The 23,614-nt window shown below is 36.0% G+C and overlaps 1 protein-coding gene across 17 annotated transcripts in view; it reads left to right on the top strand.

The window, feature by feature from the left end:
* RPS6KC1 (ribosomal protein S6 kinase C1) overlaps positions 1–23,614 on the top strand; it is a 217,618-nt gene that overhangs the window by 64,305 nt on the left and 129,699 nt on the right. For 14 of the 17 annotated variants that reach the window (XM_007988470.3, XM_007988471.3, XM_007988469.3 and 11 more), the window contains one exon: positions 10,216–10,578. The exons of the other annotated variants lie outside the window; for them this stretch is intronic. In XM_007988470.3, coding sequence (XP_007986661.2) covers positions 10,216–10,578 — 363 coding nt within the window. The remainder of the gene's footprint in view (positions 1–10,215; positions 10,579–23,614) is intronic. 17 annotated transcript variants of the gene reach the window in all.

Raw genomic sequence — 23,614 nt, 5'->3', positions numbered from 1 at the left:
CATGGTGAAACCCCGTCTCTACTTAAAATACAAAAATTAGCCAGACAAGGTGGCTGGTGCCTGTAATCCCAGCTACTTGGGAGGCTGAGGCACGAGAATTGCCTGAACTGTGTGGGTGGAGGTTGCAGTGAGCCAAGATCACACCACTGCACTCCAGCCCGGGTAACAGAGTGAGACTCCGTCTAAAAAAAAAAAATTATGAGAGTGTTCAACAAAGAGTACAATAGTCAGAAATGCAGAATGTTTCTTTTCTCTATTTTTTTGATAGAAGAATCAAAGGTTTTGTGATACGGGAGTAGTTATATTCTTCTGATACCTACTGTAAGCTTCTGTTACTAGGTGGGAGTCAACCATGGTGAGAGAAGAGTATCTCGGGAGCCTATTTTAGTGTAAGGCAATCATGGATGCAAGCTCTGCAGAGATCTTTCTGTTCTTTGCTGTAGTCTAGGCCAGAAGGGGAGAAGCATAATTACTAGGAATGAGTTTGCTTGGGATGGTATTTTAAAATATCGATGGGTGTTCAAGGTGAACAGATGGCTGTATTAATGCTGAAGGAGACACAACCTAAAGCCAGGGTCAGCATGTAGTTTATTGTCCAAACTGGGACACTTCTGAGAATTATAGACAGTGCTACGAATAGTTATACCAAGGCCACAAACATGACACAGGATAGCCTCAGGCAAATCGAGCTGTAAGGGTGACCCTTCCTAAAGCAGTGGTTTCAGAGTTTACCTCTGAAGTTTCAAAAAGATGTGTTTTCTTTGGAAGGATTTACCTTTTAGAAATGTGCTTTTATGAGAGAAAGTGGGGCCAACATTTCTGTTAAATACACAGAAAACGACTTATGACATCTAAAAAGAATGTTGACATTTTATCCTGTCAGTGCGGTTTAGTTTTTCAACTACGTTACCATCTCTGAAACACACTGTGATCCATGAAGAATGAAAAACATAGAACTGGAAATGCTGTTAATGGTTATGTTGTTTTTCTCCCCTCCCTTTAAAAGTTGTATGCCTGGCAAATTAATCCTGCGGAAAGATACTAGGTTGATAAATACAGATAGATCAAAGTGTGTCAGACAGCTTGCAAATTCATTGTTATTTGATAGGGAAAATGGCTTTTAAATATCCTGAGGTTATTTGGCATAGTGGGAAAGTGGAAGATATACTTAATACCAAAAGGTCTGCAAACTCTGGAGACAACCAGGGAGAGGAACATCTAGTAGCAAAAGAGCAGGAAAGTCAGCAGCCAGCCAAGCCCCACAGGTGTGCAGCAAAATGGAGGGTTGTTAGAGGGATCGTGGTGACAAGTGCTTCGGTTTTGGATTTAGAGCTAAAATGTGAGAAAGTGGTTCGCCCCTTGAAAACTTCTCTAAGTGTACTGTTTTAAGCTGTGTTTTAAAGGTGGATTGTCATTTTTCATATTTGTGAATTAGCTAGCTGGTGGAGTAAGCCGGAGGGGGTAAATCTTAACATATAGTCTGCTGTTTCAATGTTCTTTAGTTACAGTTAGAGTGACATGGCAAGTTGATCACTTCTCAGAGAACAGATGTAGAGGTGAAGTGATCATTATTTTTGTTAATGCCCTAAAAATGCAGTCGACAGATCCTAATATACTTTGAAATGAAAGTTTTCTGAGGAAAACATGAAGATCTGGATTTCTGTTTATTTGTTTTGTGATAAGGTCTCACTGTGTTACCCAGGCTGGGTGCAGCCTTGATGTCTTGGGCTCAAGTGTTTCTCCTTCCTCAGCCTCCTGAGTAGCTGGGACTACAGGCAGGCACAACCATGCCTGGCTAATTTTTCTTTTTAAATTTTTTGTAGAAATGGGGTCTCACTATGCTGCCCAGGCAGGTCTCGAACTCTTGGACACAAGTGATTCTCCTACCTTGGCCTGCCAAAGGGCTGGTATTATGGGTGTGAGCTACTGTGCCTGGCCTGTTTTTAAAATCACGGTTACTTTGTAGTAGCGTGGGATAGAGAAACCCCTTTAAGGTTTTGTAAAAAAATAATTTAGTGATAAACTGGTAAATATGTTTTGTTTAATATGAAATCGAAAATTAGGAAATTATTTAGTAGGGTTTTAAACAAAAAGTTAATACTGTTTTACATTTTAAAAATGAAATCCTGATTACTCTTTATCTCCTTTGTTCAAAGAAGTTAAATTCTATTTTTTCAAAGATGAAAGAAGATGTAATTTGTTGCTAACATCTTATTTCCATTATGTCTGTTTCAACTTATGTCTTTTCCTTGAATTAAATTTAGCTGTGAAGTTACTAGGACATTTGTGGAAATCTGCCCAAATCAGTGCTTATCAGTTGAGCTCCTTGACATATTTCTCTCACCTGTTGGCCTTTTTGAAGGGCGTAGATTGCTTCACTGCCATGCTGGCCTCGATATCAGAGACTTGGATATTGGTATAGTCTCATGTGGTAACCTGTGTCATTTCCTCTTCCTAACACATTACTTTTCAGTTTGAGGAGGGACATTTTTTCTGGTTCATGCAGCAAATGAGAGAAAATAATTAGGTGATTGTAACCATAAAGAAAAATGGAGTGATCAGCTTATTGTATGTAGCAGATCTTAAGAATGAATATACTTAAATGTCTTCTGGAATAACAAAATCTACCCCCACTTTTTTTTGGCTGGAAATTGTGGATTAAGAACTCCCCAAATGCTTGTTGTAACAATTGTAGAGATACGACAGGATCTATTAAACTGTCTTGAGTTAACCGTTTTAAAGTAAATGAAATGTACATTTTGAGGATAGCATCTATTGCTGGTCTTTGTAACGGATCCCTTAAATGATATTAAGCTCAAGATTTGTATATTTATTTGATAGCAGGTGGGGGTAGATTTTGTTATTCCAGGAGACGTTTAAGAATATTAGTTCTTAAGATCTGCTACATACAATAAGCTGATCACTCAGTTTGTCTTTGTGGGTACAGTCACCTGATAATTCTTTCCCATGTGTAGACAGACATGAAGATTGTGATTAAACTATGTTAAATTGAATAGTGTTGATTATATTTAAAGCAGTGGTTGGTCTAATTGGAAAGGTGTATAGTTATTTAAGTTTGAAAAAAATCTTCTGTATCAAAATACCATTTACTATGTCTTATTATTTGTGTTATTTTCATTTAATAGATTTAAACTTTGACACTTTGAGGAAGGTTATTTTAAATAGGATTATTTGTCACATGATTGGTTACTTAATAACCTAAATCTATTTTCAAGACAAACTTAAAGCCTATTTACTACATGGTGTAGTTTAAGCTGACAAAATATAGAAGGTATTAAATATTAATTTAAATGTAAATGTATAGAAAGTGCAAGTAATTTAAATTAAAAGTAAAATTAAGTGCAAATGTCCACTAGGTGGCACCATGAGAACTCTAAATCTTGTTACTGGCATTTTTCTAGGCCCTTTGGTGTTATGTATATTAGAATATCTCTTGCATACTCAGCTGAAAGAGATTCTTTTTTCTGTTATGTGCTTATTTACCCAACTGAATTTTATTCTCTGCCCCTAATTGAATTTTCTTTGGTAGTGGAGCTTGACAAAAAAGAACAGGTCATTTTTTTTTTCCCAAGATAACCACAAATGAGAATGTACCAGTGTGTGTAAATTATACACATGACACCGATGATAAATATTGACTCTTAAAAATTCTAGGGCTATTGAGGATAATATTGGATATTAGGAGTTTGGGGGTTAGGTGGAACAAATAACAGAATATTCATGGTATGCCATGGGAATCATTAGAAATGATTATACTTAAATGTCTTATTTTACAATACAGAGTTTGAATTTCAGAGAAGTTTAGCCATGTGCCTGAGATACTCCAGGTATTTGACAGCACTTACAGAACTATATTTTGAAATTAAGAGATTCCATTTTATGGAGAGGAGGCAGGGAGAAGGCATACTTGGTATAGAAAATTCAGCATGAGCTACTTGCATACTGGTAATGGGCTTGATATCCTGGAGGCTAGAGAAAGTTATGGAGAGTAGCAGAGTACAAAGTTCATTTGGTAAAAAATGAAGCCAAGCAATGGATCTTTATTATGATAAAATAGCAGTATTAGGGTTGTAATTAAGATTGCTGTGTTGTTTTCTGGGCTTATTTTGTTGTTTTACCAGATCTGTACAAGATATTCTGATGCTCTTTTCATACATTTTCAAGGAACTGTAGACATGACCCAAGAACGTTATAAAAATGTGAAACTTCAAAGGAAACGTTCTTTTTTGTAACAATAGCTATTACTAAATGATGAAAAGGGAATCACATACAGGAATCTTAACTAGCATTAAGCTTTAGATTTAGGTATTCACTTAAAATCATATTTATAAGGGCTTCTTTCTTAATGCAAACTGATATGTGTGTCTTCTACCTTAGGGTAACCTTTGTTCTGCTGGCTAGATAACTTGCTTTGTGCATGCAGCATGAGTCATTGCTACTAGGAAAAATAGAAATTCCTTTTTGTTGACTATGGCAATATTTGAACCTCAGGGCTCAGTGAAAGCTATCAGCTAATAATAATGAGGCCATGTATTTTATATATAGTCACCCATGAGAGACCACCTGTTGTTCTAAAGGAAACCGATCTCTTTTTACAGATGGTCTTCAAATACAGATTTCTGATAGTTTATAGTATAAAGATTTATTCTATGGCAACTCAACCTGTTCCCCTGGGGCCTGTCTTTCAGAGATGGTGTCCTAGACAGATTTCACTATACTGCCCTACTCTGAGCAGTTCAAAGCACAGAGGTAAGGGTAGGTAGGTGAACTGGGATGCTAAATAAACGCCTATGTCTGTAGCTGCTTTTTAACAAGTCACCTGGGGCCCTCTAATAGCCCTGAGACTTGAATTTCTGTGATATGAACCTGGAGGCAGAACGCTTTCATAGAACCTTTGACTTTTTCCCCTTGTATCACTTCCAAAAAAAGCTTAGGTTTTTGCCTTGATGGTGTTGGTGAAGGATGCACCTTTTACTCTTGCGATGGCCCAGAGGGCCTCTTTAAGTATGGGGTTGACTTCAGGTTGGTTTAACTTTTGACAAATAGTCTCTATATTATATCAAATGTCAGTGGTTGCCCTGCCTTATCCACAGTATCCTTCCTACCTAGACTGAGAACCTGTCACTTGCTTGTTGCTCCCTGTATCTTACTAGTTAACTTTCTTTCTGGGCTTTAGGGAGCTAGTTTGTGCTTCGTATGATACTCACATGTAGTTTTGTATAAAATAAGTTGAATCGTAGTGTGATTTCTAGGAGTTGAACAAGCACTGTATTAAGCAGATGTGTTAACTATATAATATAAATTAGGCATTGAATATTTACATATAGTATGTTTATAAATAAGATTCATTGCTGTGGTGGTGAAGGGAATTTTTAAATGTTATCTTCCTTGAACTGGCCGGAAAATACTTCATTGAGAAGAAGAGAATTTAGAAACTGCTTAAATATGGAAGAGAAAGATACCAGTGAGTACTAGAAGATGATTAGTTGCATTGTATGGTCGAGGAGATATGGTAGGGTTAGGCTTTTCAGGCATGGTAAGGTGCAGCTTCAAGAGGAGAGTTAAAGGAATAAGGTGGGCAAGGAAGAGGTGTCAGGGGTTTGTCTGCTTTAAACAGATCTGTCTTTATACTCATGTCTAACTCCTTTTTTAAGTTTGGGATTCTTGTCACTAGCTGCTGGTTGATCCATATAGATTTTTATTTCACAAATGATGCCTGTATAACTTCTTTTATTCAAATAAATTCCCAATGTTGGCCCCTGATGCATCTCTTTTGGTATCTTTCAGATACTGAGCTTAAGGGCTTACCATACACAAAGTATATTATTAAAATCTGTATTATAGAATTACTTGTAATCTTACCATACACAGAAAATCACTGTTAATAGTTAATGTGTCTTTCAAGCCTCTTTTCTATGTGTGTTTGTTTTTAAAGTAGAATTATAGTATACATACTCATTTGTAGTTTGTTGTTTTTGCATAATGTATCAAAAAGACACTTTAGCATTAAATATTCTATAAAATGATTTTAATAGCTGTATAATATTTTATCATAAGGAGGCATTATAATCTATTGTTAGGAATGTTATTGCCACCTTTTTACTAATTTTTGTGATGGACAGATGGACATTCTTGTATGTAGATCTGTTTTGTACATTTCTGATTGGTTTTGGTATAAATTGCTGAATTTCTGGATGAAAGAAGCAATTTTGCACTTTTGATATGCATTGGCAAATTATCCTCTAAAAAGGTTAAAATAAATGTCTTTTTATTTTTCTTTGCTTCTTCTGGTTTGGCTATATAAATTTCTCTTTTTTATCTGCTGGGGTGTATGTGTGCCTGCTTTTAAAGATGCTGAATTAAGAAATTATTTAGAATTTAAAAAGGAACACTTTGTATAGGATGTTTATTTACTTAATCTTACTGTCTTTCTCTCTAGGTATTTTAATGGTCTTACTTTTTTGATCTAATCTCATTTAATTATGATTCTCATTGCTAATAAAATATGATTTGAAAAGTAAGAGGAAATATGACTATGGTACTAGTTTTTTGTGGTTAAAAGCCAAGAAACAGAGTATACATAACTTTGCCCTCTTGCCCTTTGGTGTTATTGTTATTGTTAAAAGGAAAAATGGGGCAAAACATGAAACAGAACAGTGTGATAGATGGTGTGAAGGTTGTAGTGACAAGACACCAGAGAACAGACAAAAGAGATCTCTAACACAGCATTTCCTTTCTTTTGTGATTAGCTATATAAACCAGAACTTTTTTCAACCTTATCTGTTTATTAGTTTCAACGGGCTAGGTTATATACTGGCATCATTTTAGGAAATAAGTTTACATTGAAATACGTAACATGTTTTAAAATGATTTAAGAAAAATCTCATAAAATTTATATATATTTCTTAGGATAATAGATAAATAACTTGAATTGCTATAAAAGATTCTTATTATGAAGTACTGTTACTGTCTGTATGGTTGAAATGCCAGAGAACTGAAAAGATTTTCACTAGGCTCAATGAATCTCATTTGAGATTGTCGGTTTAATGAAATCTGTTGCTTTTTGGGAATAGAATTTGTTCTTTTTGGGCATTCTAAGGACTTGAAAAAAGTTGAAAATGAGGATATATATTGACAGGGTGCCAAAGCGGCATCTAAAGCTGATTAGAAATTTGGGCTTAGTGGCCGGTAACATGTTTTTACCCTAACTTACTTTATTTGATATGAAGTAGGCAATTTGAATTTAAAATAGGGGTTGGCAAAACTATGTTCTATGGGCTGAATCTGGCCTGCCACACCTGTTTTTTGTATGTCCTGAAAACTAAGGATGGTTTTTGCATTTTTAAATGGTTAAAAAAATTAAAAGAATATGATTTTGTGATTTTGTGATGGGAAAATTATAAGGAATTCACACTTTAATGTCTAAATAAAGTTTTACTGGAACACAGCCATGCTTATTCATTTATATATTGTCTATGGCTGCTTTTGCACTATAACGGCAGTGTTGAGTAGTGACAGAGACCACATATGGCCTGCAAAGCCTAAAATAATTTACTTTCTGGCCCTTTATAGAAAAAGCTTGCAGATCCCTGATCTAGAATTGTATAGTCTAATTCACTTTTAATTTTGATTTAGTATATAATCCTGAGGAAATCATTTTCTTTTTAATTTTTTTTCTGAGAAACTTGGCAGATAACGTTCAGTGGTGAATGCGGATCTCATAGTTATTTCTAAACTAGTTTTTATATAACTCTGTTGTCAATCTTATTTAATGATATAGATCACTGACTCTCAAATGTAATCTTCAGATCTCTGGGTGTTTCTGAGATATTTTCAGGGAGTTCATAAAGCAAAACTATTTTGATCATAATGCCAGAACATTCTTTGTCTTTTCACCATGGTGACATTTGCCCCGATGATTCAAAAGCTGTGGTAGGTGAAACTGCTGTGCTTGGGCATGAATCAAGGCAGTGTCACCAAACTGTAACAGTACTCATTGCACATACTTATAAAACCAATGCTAATTTTTCCTAAGTAGTAGAAACTGTTAATTTTATTAAATCTTAACCCTTGTTACTTGTCTTTTTAATATGCTGTGTGAAAGAACAAGAATTATACATAAAGCACCCTGCATCCTGAACTACCATGGTCGTCTGGAGGAAAAGCACTTGTGCAGTTGTTTGAGCCATTAGCTGAACTAGCTGGTTTTTTCATGGGACACCATTTTGCTTAAAAGAACAATTGACAAACTGTCATTATTCAGACTTGTGTATTTGCCCCATTTTTTCTTGAAAGGGAGTGAAGTTAGCTGACACTTCAAGGAAAACAACTGATATTATTTGTTGCCAATAATAAAATTGGAGTTTTCAATTCAAAATTAGGATTTTCCGATAACCTCTGTCTGCCACTTTGGGTTTGACAGTTTCCCAATACTTAAAGAATTTTCTGATGAGATTAGTAATAATGAAATGTTGACATATGATTTTTTGGGATAATGAAATGTGCTGTCAACATTTGCAAGATCTTTGTAACTAAGGGAACCAATATTTTCAGGATGACCAATGGGTGATGTTATAAATTCATGCGCAGGTGAAAGATCCATTCAGTGTGCAAGAGAGACCAGTGGATTTGAATGTAACAGAAACAAACATTTCATTCATAGGATTTTATATTCCACATTACAACTAAGCTTTAAAAAACTGTCACTTGTTGAGTTTTGGTGTAGTATCAGAGAATAATATTCATAATTATTTGAAAAGGCTAATACTTGTTTCTTTTTCAGTTACATTATCTATGTGACATTTCCTTCATATCTTTCATCCAAAACAACATATGACAACAGATTGTGAGCAGAATCAGATATGAGAGTCTAGCTATCTTCTGTTAATCCAGACATTAACAAGATTTACAAAAATGTGAAACAATGCCACTTCTTTCACTAACTTTTTTTGTTTTGGAAAATATAGTAATTTTTCATAAAAATTATGTTACCATGTAATGGGGCTTTAATGCTTTATTTTAAACATTTCTAGACTTCTCTTCTAAATATCAATATTGGTATTTAATAAATATTCACAGATACAATTCACATGAACAAAAGCTTTGTAGAGTCCACAATGATTTTGAAGAATATAAAAGGCAGTCCTGAGAGCAGAAAGTTTGATATATATTATAGATCATGCTCGTTTACCATGATGTCAGTTATATGAACTAGGAGAAGGAATTTTCACTGCTAAATAATTCAGTAGCACCTATTACTTATTTTTTGTCTGAAAACTAAGGTGGAAAAATACCTTTCCAAAAGCTTGTAAAAGAGGTTAAGATAAAATGTCTAAAAATTCAGTCTTTAAGAAATGCTGAATAGTATACATTTTCCAGATATCGATGGCTACCTAAAAGCACACTTTTGAGGATGCATTGTATAGTTGTTATATAGTTACAGGTTGAGTATCTCTAATCTGAAAATCTGAACTCTGAAACACTTCTGTCCCGAGCATTTCAGATGAAGGATATTCAACCTGTTTATATAATTGTTATAAAAGTTATAATATAATGATAGTCTATTATGCTTTATATGCATTCACTCTATTCCTCATTTAAAGTCTTACATAATGAGTAATACTATCAAGTAACCTGCTATTGGTCACATAATGAGTTTTAAGAGCTGGAGCTGGGCTTGGTGGCTTATGCCATCTAAGCTACTCAGGAGACTGAAGTAGGAGGATTGCTTGAGCCCAGAAGTTGGAGTGCAGCTGAACAACATAGCAAGGTGCTGTCCTCAAAAAAAAAAAAAAAAAAAAAAAAAAGAGAGAAAGAGAGAGCACTGAGATTCAAGTACTTTTTCCTTTATCAAAATGCTATTATTTATAGCAACTGTGTGTACAGGCAGCAGTTTTCTGTAAATAGCTTACGGGATCTTGTGGTAAAGGTTCTTTTTGGCAACCAAACTAGATAAAGATTTGTCTTCAATTTTAGTTTGATGATTAAGGCAAGAAGTTGTCTTCCAGAGTTACAGAGAGACAGTAAAGTGAATGGACTAAGCCGAAACAAATTGCTAGACACTGACTTCCATCAGTAAATTACAGCCTTCCAAATTGACTTGGATAATACGAAAAATGAATAATTAGTGTGATTTGTATTCGTTTGGCTGATTCTCAATTTAATATCTGTTTACTATTGTGATCATATTTCTAGGCTTCTCCAGTGACAGTGATCTGATATCTCTTACTGTTGATGTGGATTCTCTTGCTGAATTAGATGATGGAATGGCTTCCAATCAAAATTCTCCCATTAGAACTTTTGGTCTCAATCTTTCTTCGGATTCTTCAGCACTAGGGGCTGTTGCTTCTGACAGTGAACAGAGCAAAACAGAAGAAGAACGGGAAAGTCGTAGCCTCTTTCCTGGCAGTTTAAAACCCAGGCTTGGCAAGAGAGATTATTTGGAGAAAGCAGGAGAATTAATAAAGCTGGCTTTAAAAAAGGAAGAAGAAGATGACTATGAAGCTGCTTCTGATTTTTATAGGAAGGGAGTTGATTTACTCCTAGAAGGTGTTCAAGGTATGATTTTATGTATATTAATATGTTTTGGCATGCTCTTTTGTTGGTACATGGGAAAAAATTACCTACATATATCTTCTGTTTAGTCTTATGGAAATAATACTGAAAATGAGAAATTACTGAAGCTTAAAAGACCTATGTATGGGTATATACTTTAAGTTCCATGAGATGTTAGACATTATTGGAGGTGCTTAACCCTCTATTTTTAATCAATTAATCCACAAAAACAGGATTAAAAAAAAAGTCAACATGTCTCAAAGTCTCTTGTATGAATAATAATCTTTCTTTTCTGACTTGAAAAGGCAGTATTTTACTGGCCTTCATCTCTCTCAGGAGTAATTCACAGAGATTCTTGATGACCTGAAGAGACAAAATGAAATGGATTTTTAAACTAAGAGCATAAAAGGTTCTTGGGTTTGCCTACTATTCTGTTGTCTGTAGTTGTAGTAAATTCTCATTTAATTAATGGAGGTGATGTGGGACATGTAGAGCTGAATGTAACTGAACATCTATATATAGAACTTACTTTTTTGAAGTATTAGCTATTGTTTTAACCCTTAAATTTTTCCTTATAGAAGCAGAATGAAGCATTCTGTGTTTAGTTACAAGACTTTTTAGGTGCAGTATTCAAAGATTGATACTGACATTCTTCCAGTGGTTTCATTTACAGAAAAATCATCATTTTCATTGTTCTGTGGTCTTGGATTTGTCAGTACCATTCAGATGATCAGTCTCCTGTATTGCTAACATTTTTTAACTACAGTACTTCTCATTATGCCTAGTATCCTGTAGTCCAGAAGCCTTTTGTAATTTCTGGAGTATAGACTTTCAGTTTTATAAAATGGTGTACCTGCCTGTTTATGGAGGGTCCTAACTGCTTCTTAACCAGGATTTTGACCATTTCTCTTATTTTTAGGTTTCACGCCCACTTCCTGATGCCACCAATTCCTGAATTTTTGGAGAGTTTTACCATGCCATGTAAATCAGGCAACTCTCTTGATTTTCTTTTAGTAACCTCTCATCCATCTACCTTTTTTTTTTTTTTTAAATTACATTCCCATGGCAGCTTTTATATTCTAAAATTTTGTCGCTGTTACCTTCTCAGCTTATTTGTCCTTATGGGGTTTTGTCTTAAATAATTTTTTTGACTGCCATGTTAATAGAGTTTCTGAAGGGAGAATAGCTGAAGAAATGTGTTCAATTTGCCATCTTCTACTGGGAATTCAGATTTCACAATTGCTACTTAATTTTGGTGGGCCTGAGGATCAAACAGCTATTAATGTTTTGTGTGTATAGCAATAAGAGGAGCTGGAGTCTTGTTTCTTTTTTCACTAGTTATTGTCTTACTGAAGTTGCTGATATAACTATTTGGAACTTGTTAACACAGTTTCAAATAATTGATTCTAAATTCATTTCTCATTAATTTTGTCATCTTGATATGATTATATAATAGCTATCACTTTTAAGGTTTCTAATTGATAATCTAATTTTGAAGTTACTTGTTTTCCTGCTTTGATGGAAAGATCATTTTCATCCTAATTTTATTTTTCAAATGGTTTTATAATGTTAGGTTTTTGGTTTTTTTTTTTTGAGATACACTTTCATTCTGTCACCTAGGCGGGAGGGCAGTGGTGTGATCTCAGCTCGCTGCAGCCTCTGCCTCCGGGGTTCAAGTGATTCTCCTGCCTCAGCCTCCCTAGTAGCTGGGACTACGTGTGTGTGCCACCATGCCCAACTAATTTTTGTATTTTTAGTAGAGACAGGGTTTCACTTTGTTTGCCAGGCTGGTCTCGAACTACTGACCTTAGGTGATCTGCCTGCCTCGGCCTCCCACAGTGCTGGGATTACAGGCGTGAGCCATCGCACCCGGCCATCTGTTGGGTTTTTTGTTTGCTAGTGGAGCATTCTGGTCTTAAAGATTATTCATTTTTATTCTTTGCCTTAACTCTTATTTTAGGTTGGGAGTTTAAAATCGGTATGAGTTATAAAAAATTCCACTCTGACATTTTTCCGTTTCTTTTCAGATAATTATGTGCTAAAACATCACTGGTGTTTAATTGTGTGGTCAGTGTGACATTTTTCTAAGTTATTTGCATTTAATCTTAGAACATTTCATAATGTTACCACTTGATGGCACCAGAAAAATAAAAATCTGTGCTTCAGAATGAGAATTATAGTTGCATGTCAGAAAATAACAAATAATGTGTCATTTGGTTAGTTACTTTGCTGATTATGGTGGTGAATTATTTCTCCACTCGAACTTGATACCAAACCTACTAGACTGCTATCGTAAGGAACATTACCATTTAAACATATATCTCCTATTTAATGCATGTTTGTCTTTTTGAAACCACAATATAATATCCATTCCTGCTCTGGATTGGTTTCTGTTGTTAATATGTCACAATTCCAGAAGTTAATAACTGACTAACTTGATTTTAGTCTTTTATTGTTGATTCATAATGTGATCAATTTTTATTCAGACAAACTATGGGAACCACAATCATAGAAATCTAATTTTTAACCGGTATGTAAAAGAACCTTTGTTTCAGTCCTCCTGGTTACACATTTGACCCTGTGTCAAATGTAAGGTCAGGACAGTGCTTCCAGTCCATGGATTCTGTACTAGCATACTAGTCACGATCTGACAGACATATGGACATTATCCTTCAATTTCTGGGGAAACCGGGGGCTCTAGTTGTGAGCTCGATTTGACCTTTATGCTCAGAAGAGATGTTTCCTTGGGTGAAGTTTGTTCTAGGGTGACAAAACTACTAGTTAAATATCTCTATAGCCAGTAAAACCTATGAATCATTTAAATTGAACTCTTCGTAACATTTGTTCTTGTGACCTTTATTGGCATGGATTGGCATGCCTTATAATAAAAAGTGTATTTCTGGATATCTGATAATTCAGAGAAAATAATCTTTCGGAGCTAAGTAGTGCTTTATACAAAGATTCTTGTGGGTTGGCAAATTTTGTTATTTTGTAACTAAACTATTCATCCTAAAGAAGTTTATCTGGGTTGTTAGTAGGTCTGGTAAAGATGGCTTGATGTTTTTCTTATTTAACTGGTATTTGCACAGCTGAGACCACATGCAAAACACAATAGCAACAGCTCTCTTTGCCCATCCGGCAGAGAATAAGTATACCCTGATAGTGGTAACTTTGAATTCTCTGTGAACCTGACACTTCACTTACTCTCTTTTAGAAATGGTTCTTGGAATGAAAGTACTGTCTACTCTTCTAAATTCTCAGGTCTTTATGGATTTAAGACAGAAAATCCAAAAGTCAGAGTTGAAGGAATCAACTTGAATTTTTGAAAAGGATATTGCAATATATATCACACTTTCCTGTCCATCTTGTTTATGTATTACTGAAAGTGGCTGATATGATTAATCTATGTGTGGGCTTATTGGAGTCGTTGTGATAATATAAAGTGACAAATGGATTACATAAAGGTATTAATAAAATGTTTAAGTAATTTATTACATGCCTGTCACTGTATAAGGTATTTTTCTTACATTATTTTTAATCTTCAAAAGAACCCTGTAAGTTGAACTATGACTGGCCATACTGGACTTTGTCTAAGGACACCAACATTTAGAGGGTGCAAACATTTAATATAATGATTCTAAAAGCTTGGCACCTAGTTAGCAAGAATAATTATTTAAAACAGGAAGCTACCAGATGGCGAGCATTGTTAGTAACACCCATCTGTGGGCTACATTATGAATTACAGAGTTGATTTGAGAGCTGGTTTTGTGTAGTTTGTTCCAGGTGCCAAAAGTACTGGTTTGATGTCTTTGTAAGGTGGATGTTGTGATCCCTGTTTATAGGTAGAGAAAACTAAGACTTACATAAATTAAGCAATTTGCTCAAGGACACAAGCCAGTAAAAGTTGAGCTATGATTTTAATCTAGGTCTTTTCTGAGCCTTAATCTTGTCTTCTTCATATTGTGCTGTACTACCTCTCACATGTTCCCCCTAATTAGATTAGCATTTTAAAATGGAGAAGTGGGAAATCCTCTCCATCGTCGAATATTTGAAAACTTTCTTATTTTGAGTATTTGTCATTTTTCCTTCTATCGATTTGTTTGTTTTCACTCAGCCATCTATTCATCTAGTTGATCGTTCAACAAGTATTTATTTCTTATATGTACCTGGCCCTGTAATAGGGAATATAAAATGGTTATTTTCTAAAAATATAAAAGAAAAGTGAGCAGTGGCCCTTCAAGAAGAGATGTTTCTGTTAACTTAATAGCATGCTAATATGACCCATGATTTTGTATTGTATATCTTGTTGAAAATATCTGGTAGATTTGCTGCCATAGTCATACCTGTTGCTTTTCACTTAACTTGATGTTAATGCTCCACTTAAAAAATGCCCCATTATTTCCCCCTGCCTTTCTCACTCTTTTTCTTTTCTTCTTTTCTCATTTTCTCCGTTCCCCTCTCATTCCCTTTTACCTCCTTTCCCCTCCTCTTCTCTTCTCTTGCATACATTATGAGTGAAATTTCATAATATATTTCTGGATATTGTTGATATCCAGTTTTTCTTTGAAGATTTTATTGGTATTTTTGACCAGAGAGACTATTTTTAATATTAGTACTCAGATAAGAGATGCAAACATTTTCGTTCTGGTAAATGGTATAATAAGCAGTACCAAACCATTTTTTTATAGTTTATTCTTGGGTAGATGTGTGCTAGGCTGTCAGGGATGTCCAGATGTATTTCAAACACCATGACCTTATGTGGAGCTTGGACCATTGATTTATTCCATGAATAAGAGTTATTCAAATATTTAGAAACCCAAAGGATAAAGTTTTTGGCTTTGGAAATAGATGGATATATGAAAAAGGTAGTAAGTTCAGGTTTGATAAAGGGAAGCAAGTCATGTAATTTTGGTATTTAGGGGATCTTAGAACCAATCCCCTGTGGATACTGAAGGGCAACTGTATAAGATTATAATTCTGAGAATAGAGGTAGTTTTCCTTCTTCCTTTTCAATTTGGATGGCTTTTATTTCTGTTTCTCACCTAATGCTCTGGCTAGAACTTCCAGTACAATGTACAAGAACATTGGGAAAGCAGACATTCTTGTCTTTTCCTGATACCTTAGGGGGAAAGATTTCAGTCTTACCATGGAATATGATGTTAGTTGTTGGTTTTTCATAGACGCCCTTTATCATGTTGAAGAAGTTCTATTCTATTCCTAGTTTTCTGTATGTTCTCTTGCAAGGGAGTTGGATTCTGACAAATGCTTTTTCTACACCACTTGAAACAATCACATGCTTTTTTTCTTCTTTGTTCTATTAATGTGGTATATTACATTGATTTTCTTATAGGGAACCACTCTGGAATTCCTAGGATAAATCCCACTTGCCACAGAGATCTTTATCTTAAGTTTGAACCCAGTTGTGCCTTTTGGTATCTCTTATGTATTTTGTTTATCATTGTAATATAGTTGGGAAAGAGGGACTGCTTTGAGGTATGAGCCTTCTATCCGTCTCCGTCTGGAAGTTGAGATCTTATTTTTCAATAGGGAGGAGTATTAAACAAATACAAAATATTTGTTATTTTATTTTATTTTTTCCTTCAGTTGTGACCTGTGACCTGAATGTCATGAAAATTTTCTGCAGCCTTTTCTGTTTTAAAATAAAATGTGTACTTTTCACTATGATTTAATAAATTGCCTTAGTTGAGAATTTTTCAGATCTTAACTGTTTTGAAACCAGCTAGAAGGAAGCATTTTAAAACACTATAATTAAGATTTTTAAAAAGAGATGTGAAATGATTTAAATATGCCACTTAGTCTTCTGTCTTCCCTCCTCATCAGCATTCTGTTTTTTCCTTTCTTTAATTGATCCAGGAAGTTTCTGCCAATAGGAGAAAGCAGTTACTAATGCAGTGAACTCAGAAGGAACTATTTCATAGGTTCAGAGAGAAGACTTTAGATTCTGTGCTCTCGATATTCACAGATGAAAAGAGTTGCTTTTTAAATTATCCTATACTCAGGTAATTCTCCTTCAGGTTTTGTGTTAAGACTAGATTTTCAGCTCCAGGTAGCAAAAATCTAACCAACTCAAAGAGGCTCACATAGAAAACATTGTTTTAGTCCATCTGAAAAAGAGTGTTTTATTCCACATGAATGATTACATATAGCTCAATTCAGGTGTTCAAGAAATGCCAACAGGTCTGTCTTTTTATTTGCCTGTCTCCGTTCCCACCCTGTACTTGCTATCCCCTTTCTCTTGTTTGATTTTGTCTTCATGGCATGAAAGATAACCCCCGACTAGCTCCAGGTTTACAAAGACTTTGTCCTCAGGATCCTGGAGGAAGAGGGTATTTTCCCTCATAGCTCCAGTGAAAGCCCCAGGGAGGATTGGCCTGGCATGCGTCACATAGCTTTCACCTCTGTCTTTGTAACCTGATTAGGCATAGGTTATTTGGTCGTCCCTGGGAAGGTGGACAGAGCTATCCCTGATGAACTGCATGAACTGAACAGCATAACCATGGAATGTGGAGAGTGGATCAAAACGAGGAAGGGATGTTATGCAGAAACAAACAAAACACATTGAAATGTTATCTTCTGCTTATCTGTCATGGCCCAACAGTGCCGTTTATTATCCTTTCTCCCCTGGCCTTAAAAAACAAAAATGATTGTTTTGGTTGTTCATGTGTGTTCTCTTGTATGTTTCTTAGATGATAATTCTCTAGAGAACAGGCATGATATCTGTTTTTTAAAAACTTTTAACGGAAGTATAGTATATATACAGAAAAGTAAATATCGTAACCATATAGCTGAATGTATTTTCACACACGTGACACTCCCATGTGACTGGCATCCAGATCAAGGAGCAGAATTTGGCCAGCACCCTAGAAGCTTCCTCATCTCCCCTCTTCAAAGGTAATTATTATTCTGATCTTTAACGGTGTTGAGTGGAAGAGGTCTGCTTTTTCTTTTAAAAAATATTTTGGAGAAGGAGTCTTACTGTGTTGCGCAGACCATCTTGAACTCCTGGCCTCTAGCAATCTTCCTGCCTCAGCCTCCCAAAAAGCCAGGACTTCAGTGTGAGCCATGGCACCTGGCTCAGGTCTGCTTTTTTCTATTCCCATTCCTTACAAGGGCAGGGTTCCAGTTTTGAGAACCTGCTTTCTGTTGTTTCCACCCTCTTCTCTGCAATTTCCATTATGGATGATGATGATGGGGAATGGGTTGGGGTCTTGTTTCTCTTTTATTTCTGTAGGATCCTGACCTTTTTCTCATTTTCTTCTTTCCCTTTGGCCTTTTACTGCCACATCTTGAAGAGGTATCACTCATTTTCTATATATCTGATTTTCCCCAGTAGGAAGGCTTTACCAAGGCTCCCACTTTTTATTTTCTCACTTTCGAGTCTATAAAGCCTGTTTTTTTTATTTTTAAATTTTATTTATATGTTTATTTTTTTGAAATGGAGTTTCACTCTTGTTGCCAGGCAATGGCACAATCTCGGCTCACCACAACCTCTGCCTCCCAGGTTCAAGGGATTCTCCTGCCTTAGCCTCCCAGGTAGCTGATATTACAGGCATGCGCCACCACGCCCGGCTAATTTTGTATTTTTAGTAGAAACGGGGTTTCTCCATGTTGGTCAGGCTGTTCTCGAACTCCTGACCTCAGGTGATCTGCCCACCTTGGCCTCCCAAAGTGCCAGGATTATAGGCGTGAGCCACCACGCCTGGCCAAAGCCTGTTTTTAACTATCAAATGCCAACCTGTGTTGGTTTAAGTTCAATTTGCGCGCTCTCTCTCTCTCGCTCTCTCTCTCTCTCTCTATATATATATATATATGTGCATATATATATATTTTTCCTTCCTTCCCCCACCCACCAAGGAATCTCTTAAGCTTTTCTTCCTCTGGTCACCACATCCATTGGCCTGTAATGGGGGGCCCTGGGAGTGCTGTTGTAATTTGGTTTGTTTTTCTATTTACAGATAATCCAAAGGTCATGGTATCTTTGTTTCCTAGTGGTACTGAAAATATGAGTCATATATGGATTTATTTGCACTCTTGGTTTTTTGTTTGTTTCTTAGAGGTTATGTGGAGACATTTGAAATTTGGTGGCCACTGTTGTCCTCTAGGCCCAAGAGTTCACACAGATTGATTTCAGAATGTTCAACAACTTTTGTATGCCTAAAATACTTTGTTGTGATATGCATTATCCTTTTTATATCTCATTGGATTTAATTGCTAATATTTATTCATTTATGTACAGGCTTACCTTGTTTTGTTGTACTTTGTGGCACTTTGCGGATTTTTTTTTTTTAAAAACCAGATAGAAGTTTGTGGCAGCACTGTATTGAGCAAGTCTTTTGGGGCCATTTTCTTTTTTTTCTTCACAACTTTCATTTTAGATTCAAAGGGTACATGTGCAGGTTCGTTACGCGGGAAAATTGTGTGTCACAGGGGTTGATGTACAGATAATTTTGTCACCCAGGTAATCAGTGTAATATTTGGTAGTTAGTTTTCTAGTCCTCACCCTCCTCTCACCCTCTACCCTCAAATAGGCCCCAGTGTCTACTGTTCTCTTCTGTGTCCATGTGTGCTGAATGTTTAGCTTCCACTTAGAAGTGAGAACATGTGGTGTTTGGTTTTCTGTTCCTGTATTAATTTACTTAGATGATGGCCTTCAGTTCCATCTTTTGTTGCTGCAAAGGCCACGTTCTCATTTTTTTTTTTTTTAAATAGCTGCTTAGTATTCTGTAGTATATCTGTACCATATTTTCTTTATCCAGTTCACCATTGATGGGCATCTAGCTTGATTTCGTGTCTTTGTTATTGTAAATAGTGTTGTGATAAACATGTGTGCATGTGTAAAGACATGTGCATGTGGTAGAATAATTTATATCTTCGGGCATATACCCAGTAATGGAGTTGTTGGATTGAATGGTAGTTCTATTTTCAGTTCTTTGAGAAATCTCCAGACTGCTTTCCACCAGCAGTATATAAGAATTACATTCCTACCAGCAGTATATAAGGATTCCATTTTTTCTGCAATGTCACTGGCATGTGTTATTTTTTGACTTTGTAATAACAGCCATTCTGACTGGTATGAGATGCTGTCTCATTGTGGTTTTGATTTGCATTTCTCTACTGATTAGTTATATTGAGCATGTTTCATATGTTTGTTGGCTGCTTGTATGTCTTCTTTTGAGAAGTGTCTGTTCATGTCCTTGCCCATTTTTTAATGGGGTTGTTTTTTACTTGTTGATTGGAGTTCCTTATAGATTCTGAATATTAGACCTTTCTCAGATACATAGTTTGCAAATATTTTATCCTGTTCTATGGGTTGTCTGTTTATTCTGTTGATAGTTTGTTTTGCTGTGCAGAAGCTCTTTAGTTTAATTAGGCCCAGTTGTCATTGTTTTTGTTGTACATATTTTTCGAGTCTTTGTCATGAAGTCTTTTCCTGGGCTTATGTGTGGAATGGTATTTCCTAGGTTTTCTTCTACAGTCTTTATAGTTTTAGATTTTACTTTTAAGAATTTAATCCATCTTTAGTTGATTTTTATATATGGTAAAAAGTAAGAGTCCATTTTCAATCTTTTGCATATGGCTAGCCAGTTATCCCAGCACCATTTTTTGAATAGGCAATCGTTTCCCCATTGCTTGTTGTTGTTGGCTTTGTCGAAGATCAGATAGTTATAGGTGTTTTGGGTTCCATAACCAAGAAATAAAGAAGGGCTTCATTAGTTTGTGTATCTGTTTTTGTACCAGTACCATGCTGGTTTTTTTTTTTTTTTTTTTTTTTTTTTTTTTTATTTATTATTATTAGACTTCAAGTTGTAGGGTACATGTGCACAACATGCAGGTTTGCTACATATGTATACTTGTGCCATGTTGGTGTGCTGCACCCATCAACTCGTCATTTACATCAGGTATAACTCCCAATGCAATCCCTCCCCCCTCCCCCCTCCCCATCATAGGCCCCGGTGTGTGATGTTCCCCTTCCCGAGTCCAAGTGATCTCATTGTTCAGTTGCCGCCTATGAGTGAGAACATGCGGTGTTTGGTTTTCTGTTCTTGTGATAGTTTGCTGAGAATGATGTTTTCCAGCTGCATCCATGTCCCTACAAAGGACACAAACTCATCCTTTTTTATGGCTGCATAGTATTCCATGGTGTATATGTGCCACATTTTCTTAATCCAATCTGTCACTGATGGACATTTGGGTTGATTCCAAGTCTTTGCTATTGTGAATAGTGCTGCAATAAACATACGTGTGCATGTGTCTTTATAGCAGCATAATTTATAATCCTTTGGGTATATACCCAGTAATGGGATGGCTGGGTCATATGGTACATCTAGTTCTAGATCCTTGAGGAATCGCCATACTGTTTTCCATAATGGTTGAACTAGTTTACACTCCCACCAACAGTGTAAAAGTGTTCCTATTTCTCCACATCCTCTCCAGCACCTGTTGTTTCCTGACTTTTTAATGATGGCCATTCTAACTGGTGTGAGATGGTATCTCATTGTGGTTTTGATTTGCATTTCTCTGATGGCCAGTGATGATGAGCATTTTTTCATGTGTCTGTTGGCTGTATGAATGTCTTCTTTTGAGAAATGTCTGTTCATATCCTTTGCCCACTTTTTGATGGGGTTGTTTGTTTTTTTCTTGTAAATTTGTTTGAGTTCTTTGTAGGTTCTGGATATTAGCCCTTTGTCAGATGAGTAGATTGCAAAAATTTTCTCCCATTCTGTAGGTTGCCTGTTCACTCTGATGGTAGTTTCTTTTGCTGTGCAGAAGCTCTTCAGTTTAATGAGATCCCATTTGTCAATTTTGGCTTTTGCTGCCGTTGCTTTTGGTGTTTTAGACATGAAGTCTTTGCCCATGCCTATGTCCTGAATGGTACTACCTAGGTTTTCCTCTAGGATTTTTATGGTATTAGGTCTAACATTTAAGTCTCTAATCCATCTTGAATTAATTTTCGTATAAGGAGTAAGGAAAGGATCCAGTTTCAGCTTTCTACTTATGGCTAGCCAATTTTCCCAGCACCATTTATTAAATAGGGAATCCTTTCCCCATTTCTTGTTTCTCTCAGGTTTGTCAAAGATCAGATGGCTGTAGATGTGTGGTATTATTTCTGAGGACTCTGTTCTGTTCCATTGGTCTATATCTCTGTTTTGGTACCAGTACCATGCTGTTTTGGTTACTGTAGCCTTGTAGTATAGTTTGAAGTCAGGTAGCGTGATGCCTCCAGCTTTGTTCTTTTGACTTAGGATTGTCTTGGAGATGCAGGCTCTTTTTTGGTTCCATATGAACTTTAAAGCAGTTTTTTCCAATTCTGTGAAGAAGCTCATTGGTAGCTTGATGGGGATGGCATTGAATCTATAAATTACCTTGGGCAGTATGGCCATTTTCACGATATTGATTCTTCCTATCCATGAGCATGGTATGTTCTTCCATTTGTTTGTGTCCTCTTTTATTTCACTGAGCAGTGGTTTGTAGTTCTCCTTGAAGAGGTCCTTTACATCCCTTGTAAGTTGGATTCCTAGGTATTTTATTCTCTTTGAAGCAATTGTGAATGGAAGTTCATTCCTGATTTGGCTCTCTGTTTGACTGTCACTGGTGTATAAGAATGCTTGTGATTTTTGCACATTAATTTTGTATCCTGAGACTTTGCTGAAGTTGCTTATCAGCTTAAGGAGATTTTGGGCTGAGACAATGGGGTTTTCTAAATATACAATCATGTCGTCTGCAAACAGGGACAATTTGACTTCTTCTTTTCCTAACTGAATCCCCTTGATTTCTTTCTCTTGCCTGATTGCCCTAGCCAGAACTTCCAACACTATGTTGAATAGGAGTGGTGAGAGAGGGCATCCCTGTCTTGTGCCAGTTTTCAAAGGGAATTTTTCCAGTTTTTGCCCATTCAGTATGATATTGGCTGTGGGTTTGTCATAAATAGCTCTTCTTATTTTGAGGTACGTTCCATCAATACCGAATTTATTGAGCGTTTTTAGCATGAAGGGCTGTTGAATTTTGTCAAAAGCCTTTTCTGCATCTATTGAGATAATCATGTGGTTCTTGTCTTTGGTTCTGTTTATATGCTGGATTATGTTTATTGATTTGCGAATGTTGAACCAGCCTTGCATCCCAGGGATGAAGCCCACTTGATCATGGTGGATAAGCTTTTTGATGTGCTGCTGAATCCGGTTTGCCAGTATTTTATTGAGGATTTTTGCATCGATGTTCATCAGGGATATTGGTCTAAAATTCTCTTTTTTTGTTGTGTCTCTGCCAGGCTTTGGTATCAGGATGATGTTGGCCTCATAAAATGAGTTAGGGAGGATTCCCTCTTTTTCTATTGATTGGAATAGTTTCAGAAGGAATGGTACCAGCTCCTCCTTGTACCTCTGGTAGAATTCAGCTGTGAATCCATCTGGTCCTGGACTTTTTTTGGTTGGTAGGCTATTAATTATTGCCTCAATTTCAGAGCCTACTATTGGTCTATTCAGGGATTCAACTTCTTCCTGGTTTAGTCTTGGAAGAGTGTAAGTGTCCAGGAAATTATCCATTTCTTCTAGATTTTCCAGTTTATTTGCGTAGAGGTGTTTATAGTATTCTCTGATGGTAGTTTGTATTTCTGTGGGGTCGGTGGTGATATCCCCTTTATCATTTTTAATTGCGTCGATTTGATTCTTCTCTCTTTTCTTCTTTATTAGTCTTGCTAGTGGTCTGTCAATTTTGTTGATCTTTTCAAAAAACCAACTCCTGGATTCATTGATTTTTTGGAGGGTTTTTTGTGTCTCTATCTCCTTCAGTTCTGCTCTGATCTTAGTTATTTCTTGCCTTCTGCTAGCTTTCGAATGTGTTTGCTCTTGCTTCTCTAGTTCTTTTAATTGCGATGTTAGAGTGTCAATTTTAGATCTTTCCTGCTTTCTCTTGTGGGCATTTAGTGCTATAAATTTCCCTCTACACACTGCTTTAAATGTGTCCCAGAGATTCTGGTATGTTGTATCTTTGTTCTCATTGGTTTCAAAGAACATCTTTATTT

Source organism: Chlorocebus sabaeus, chromosome 25 (genome assembly GCF_047675955.1).
Source record: "Chlorocebus sabaeus isolate Y175 chromosome 25, mChlSab1.0.hap1, whole genome shotgun sequence".
Classification (NCBI taxonomy): domain Eukaryota; kingdom Metazoa; phylum Chordata; class Mammalia; order Primates; family Cercopithecidae; genus Chlorocebus; species Chlorocebus sabaeus.
The sequence above is the reverse complement of the archived record's forward strand: the minus strand, read 5'-3'. Positions and strand labels throughout refer to the sequence as shown.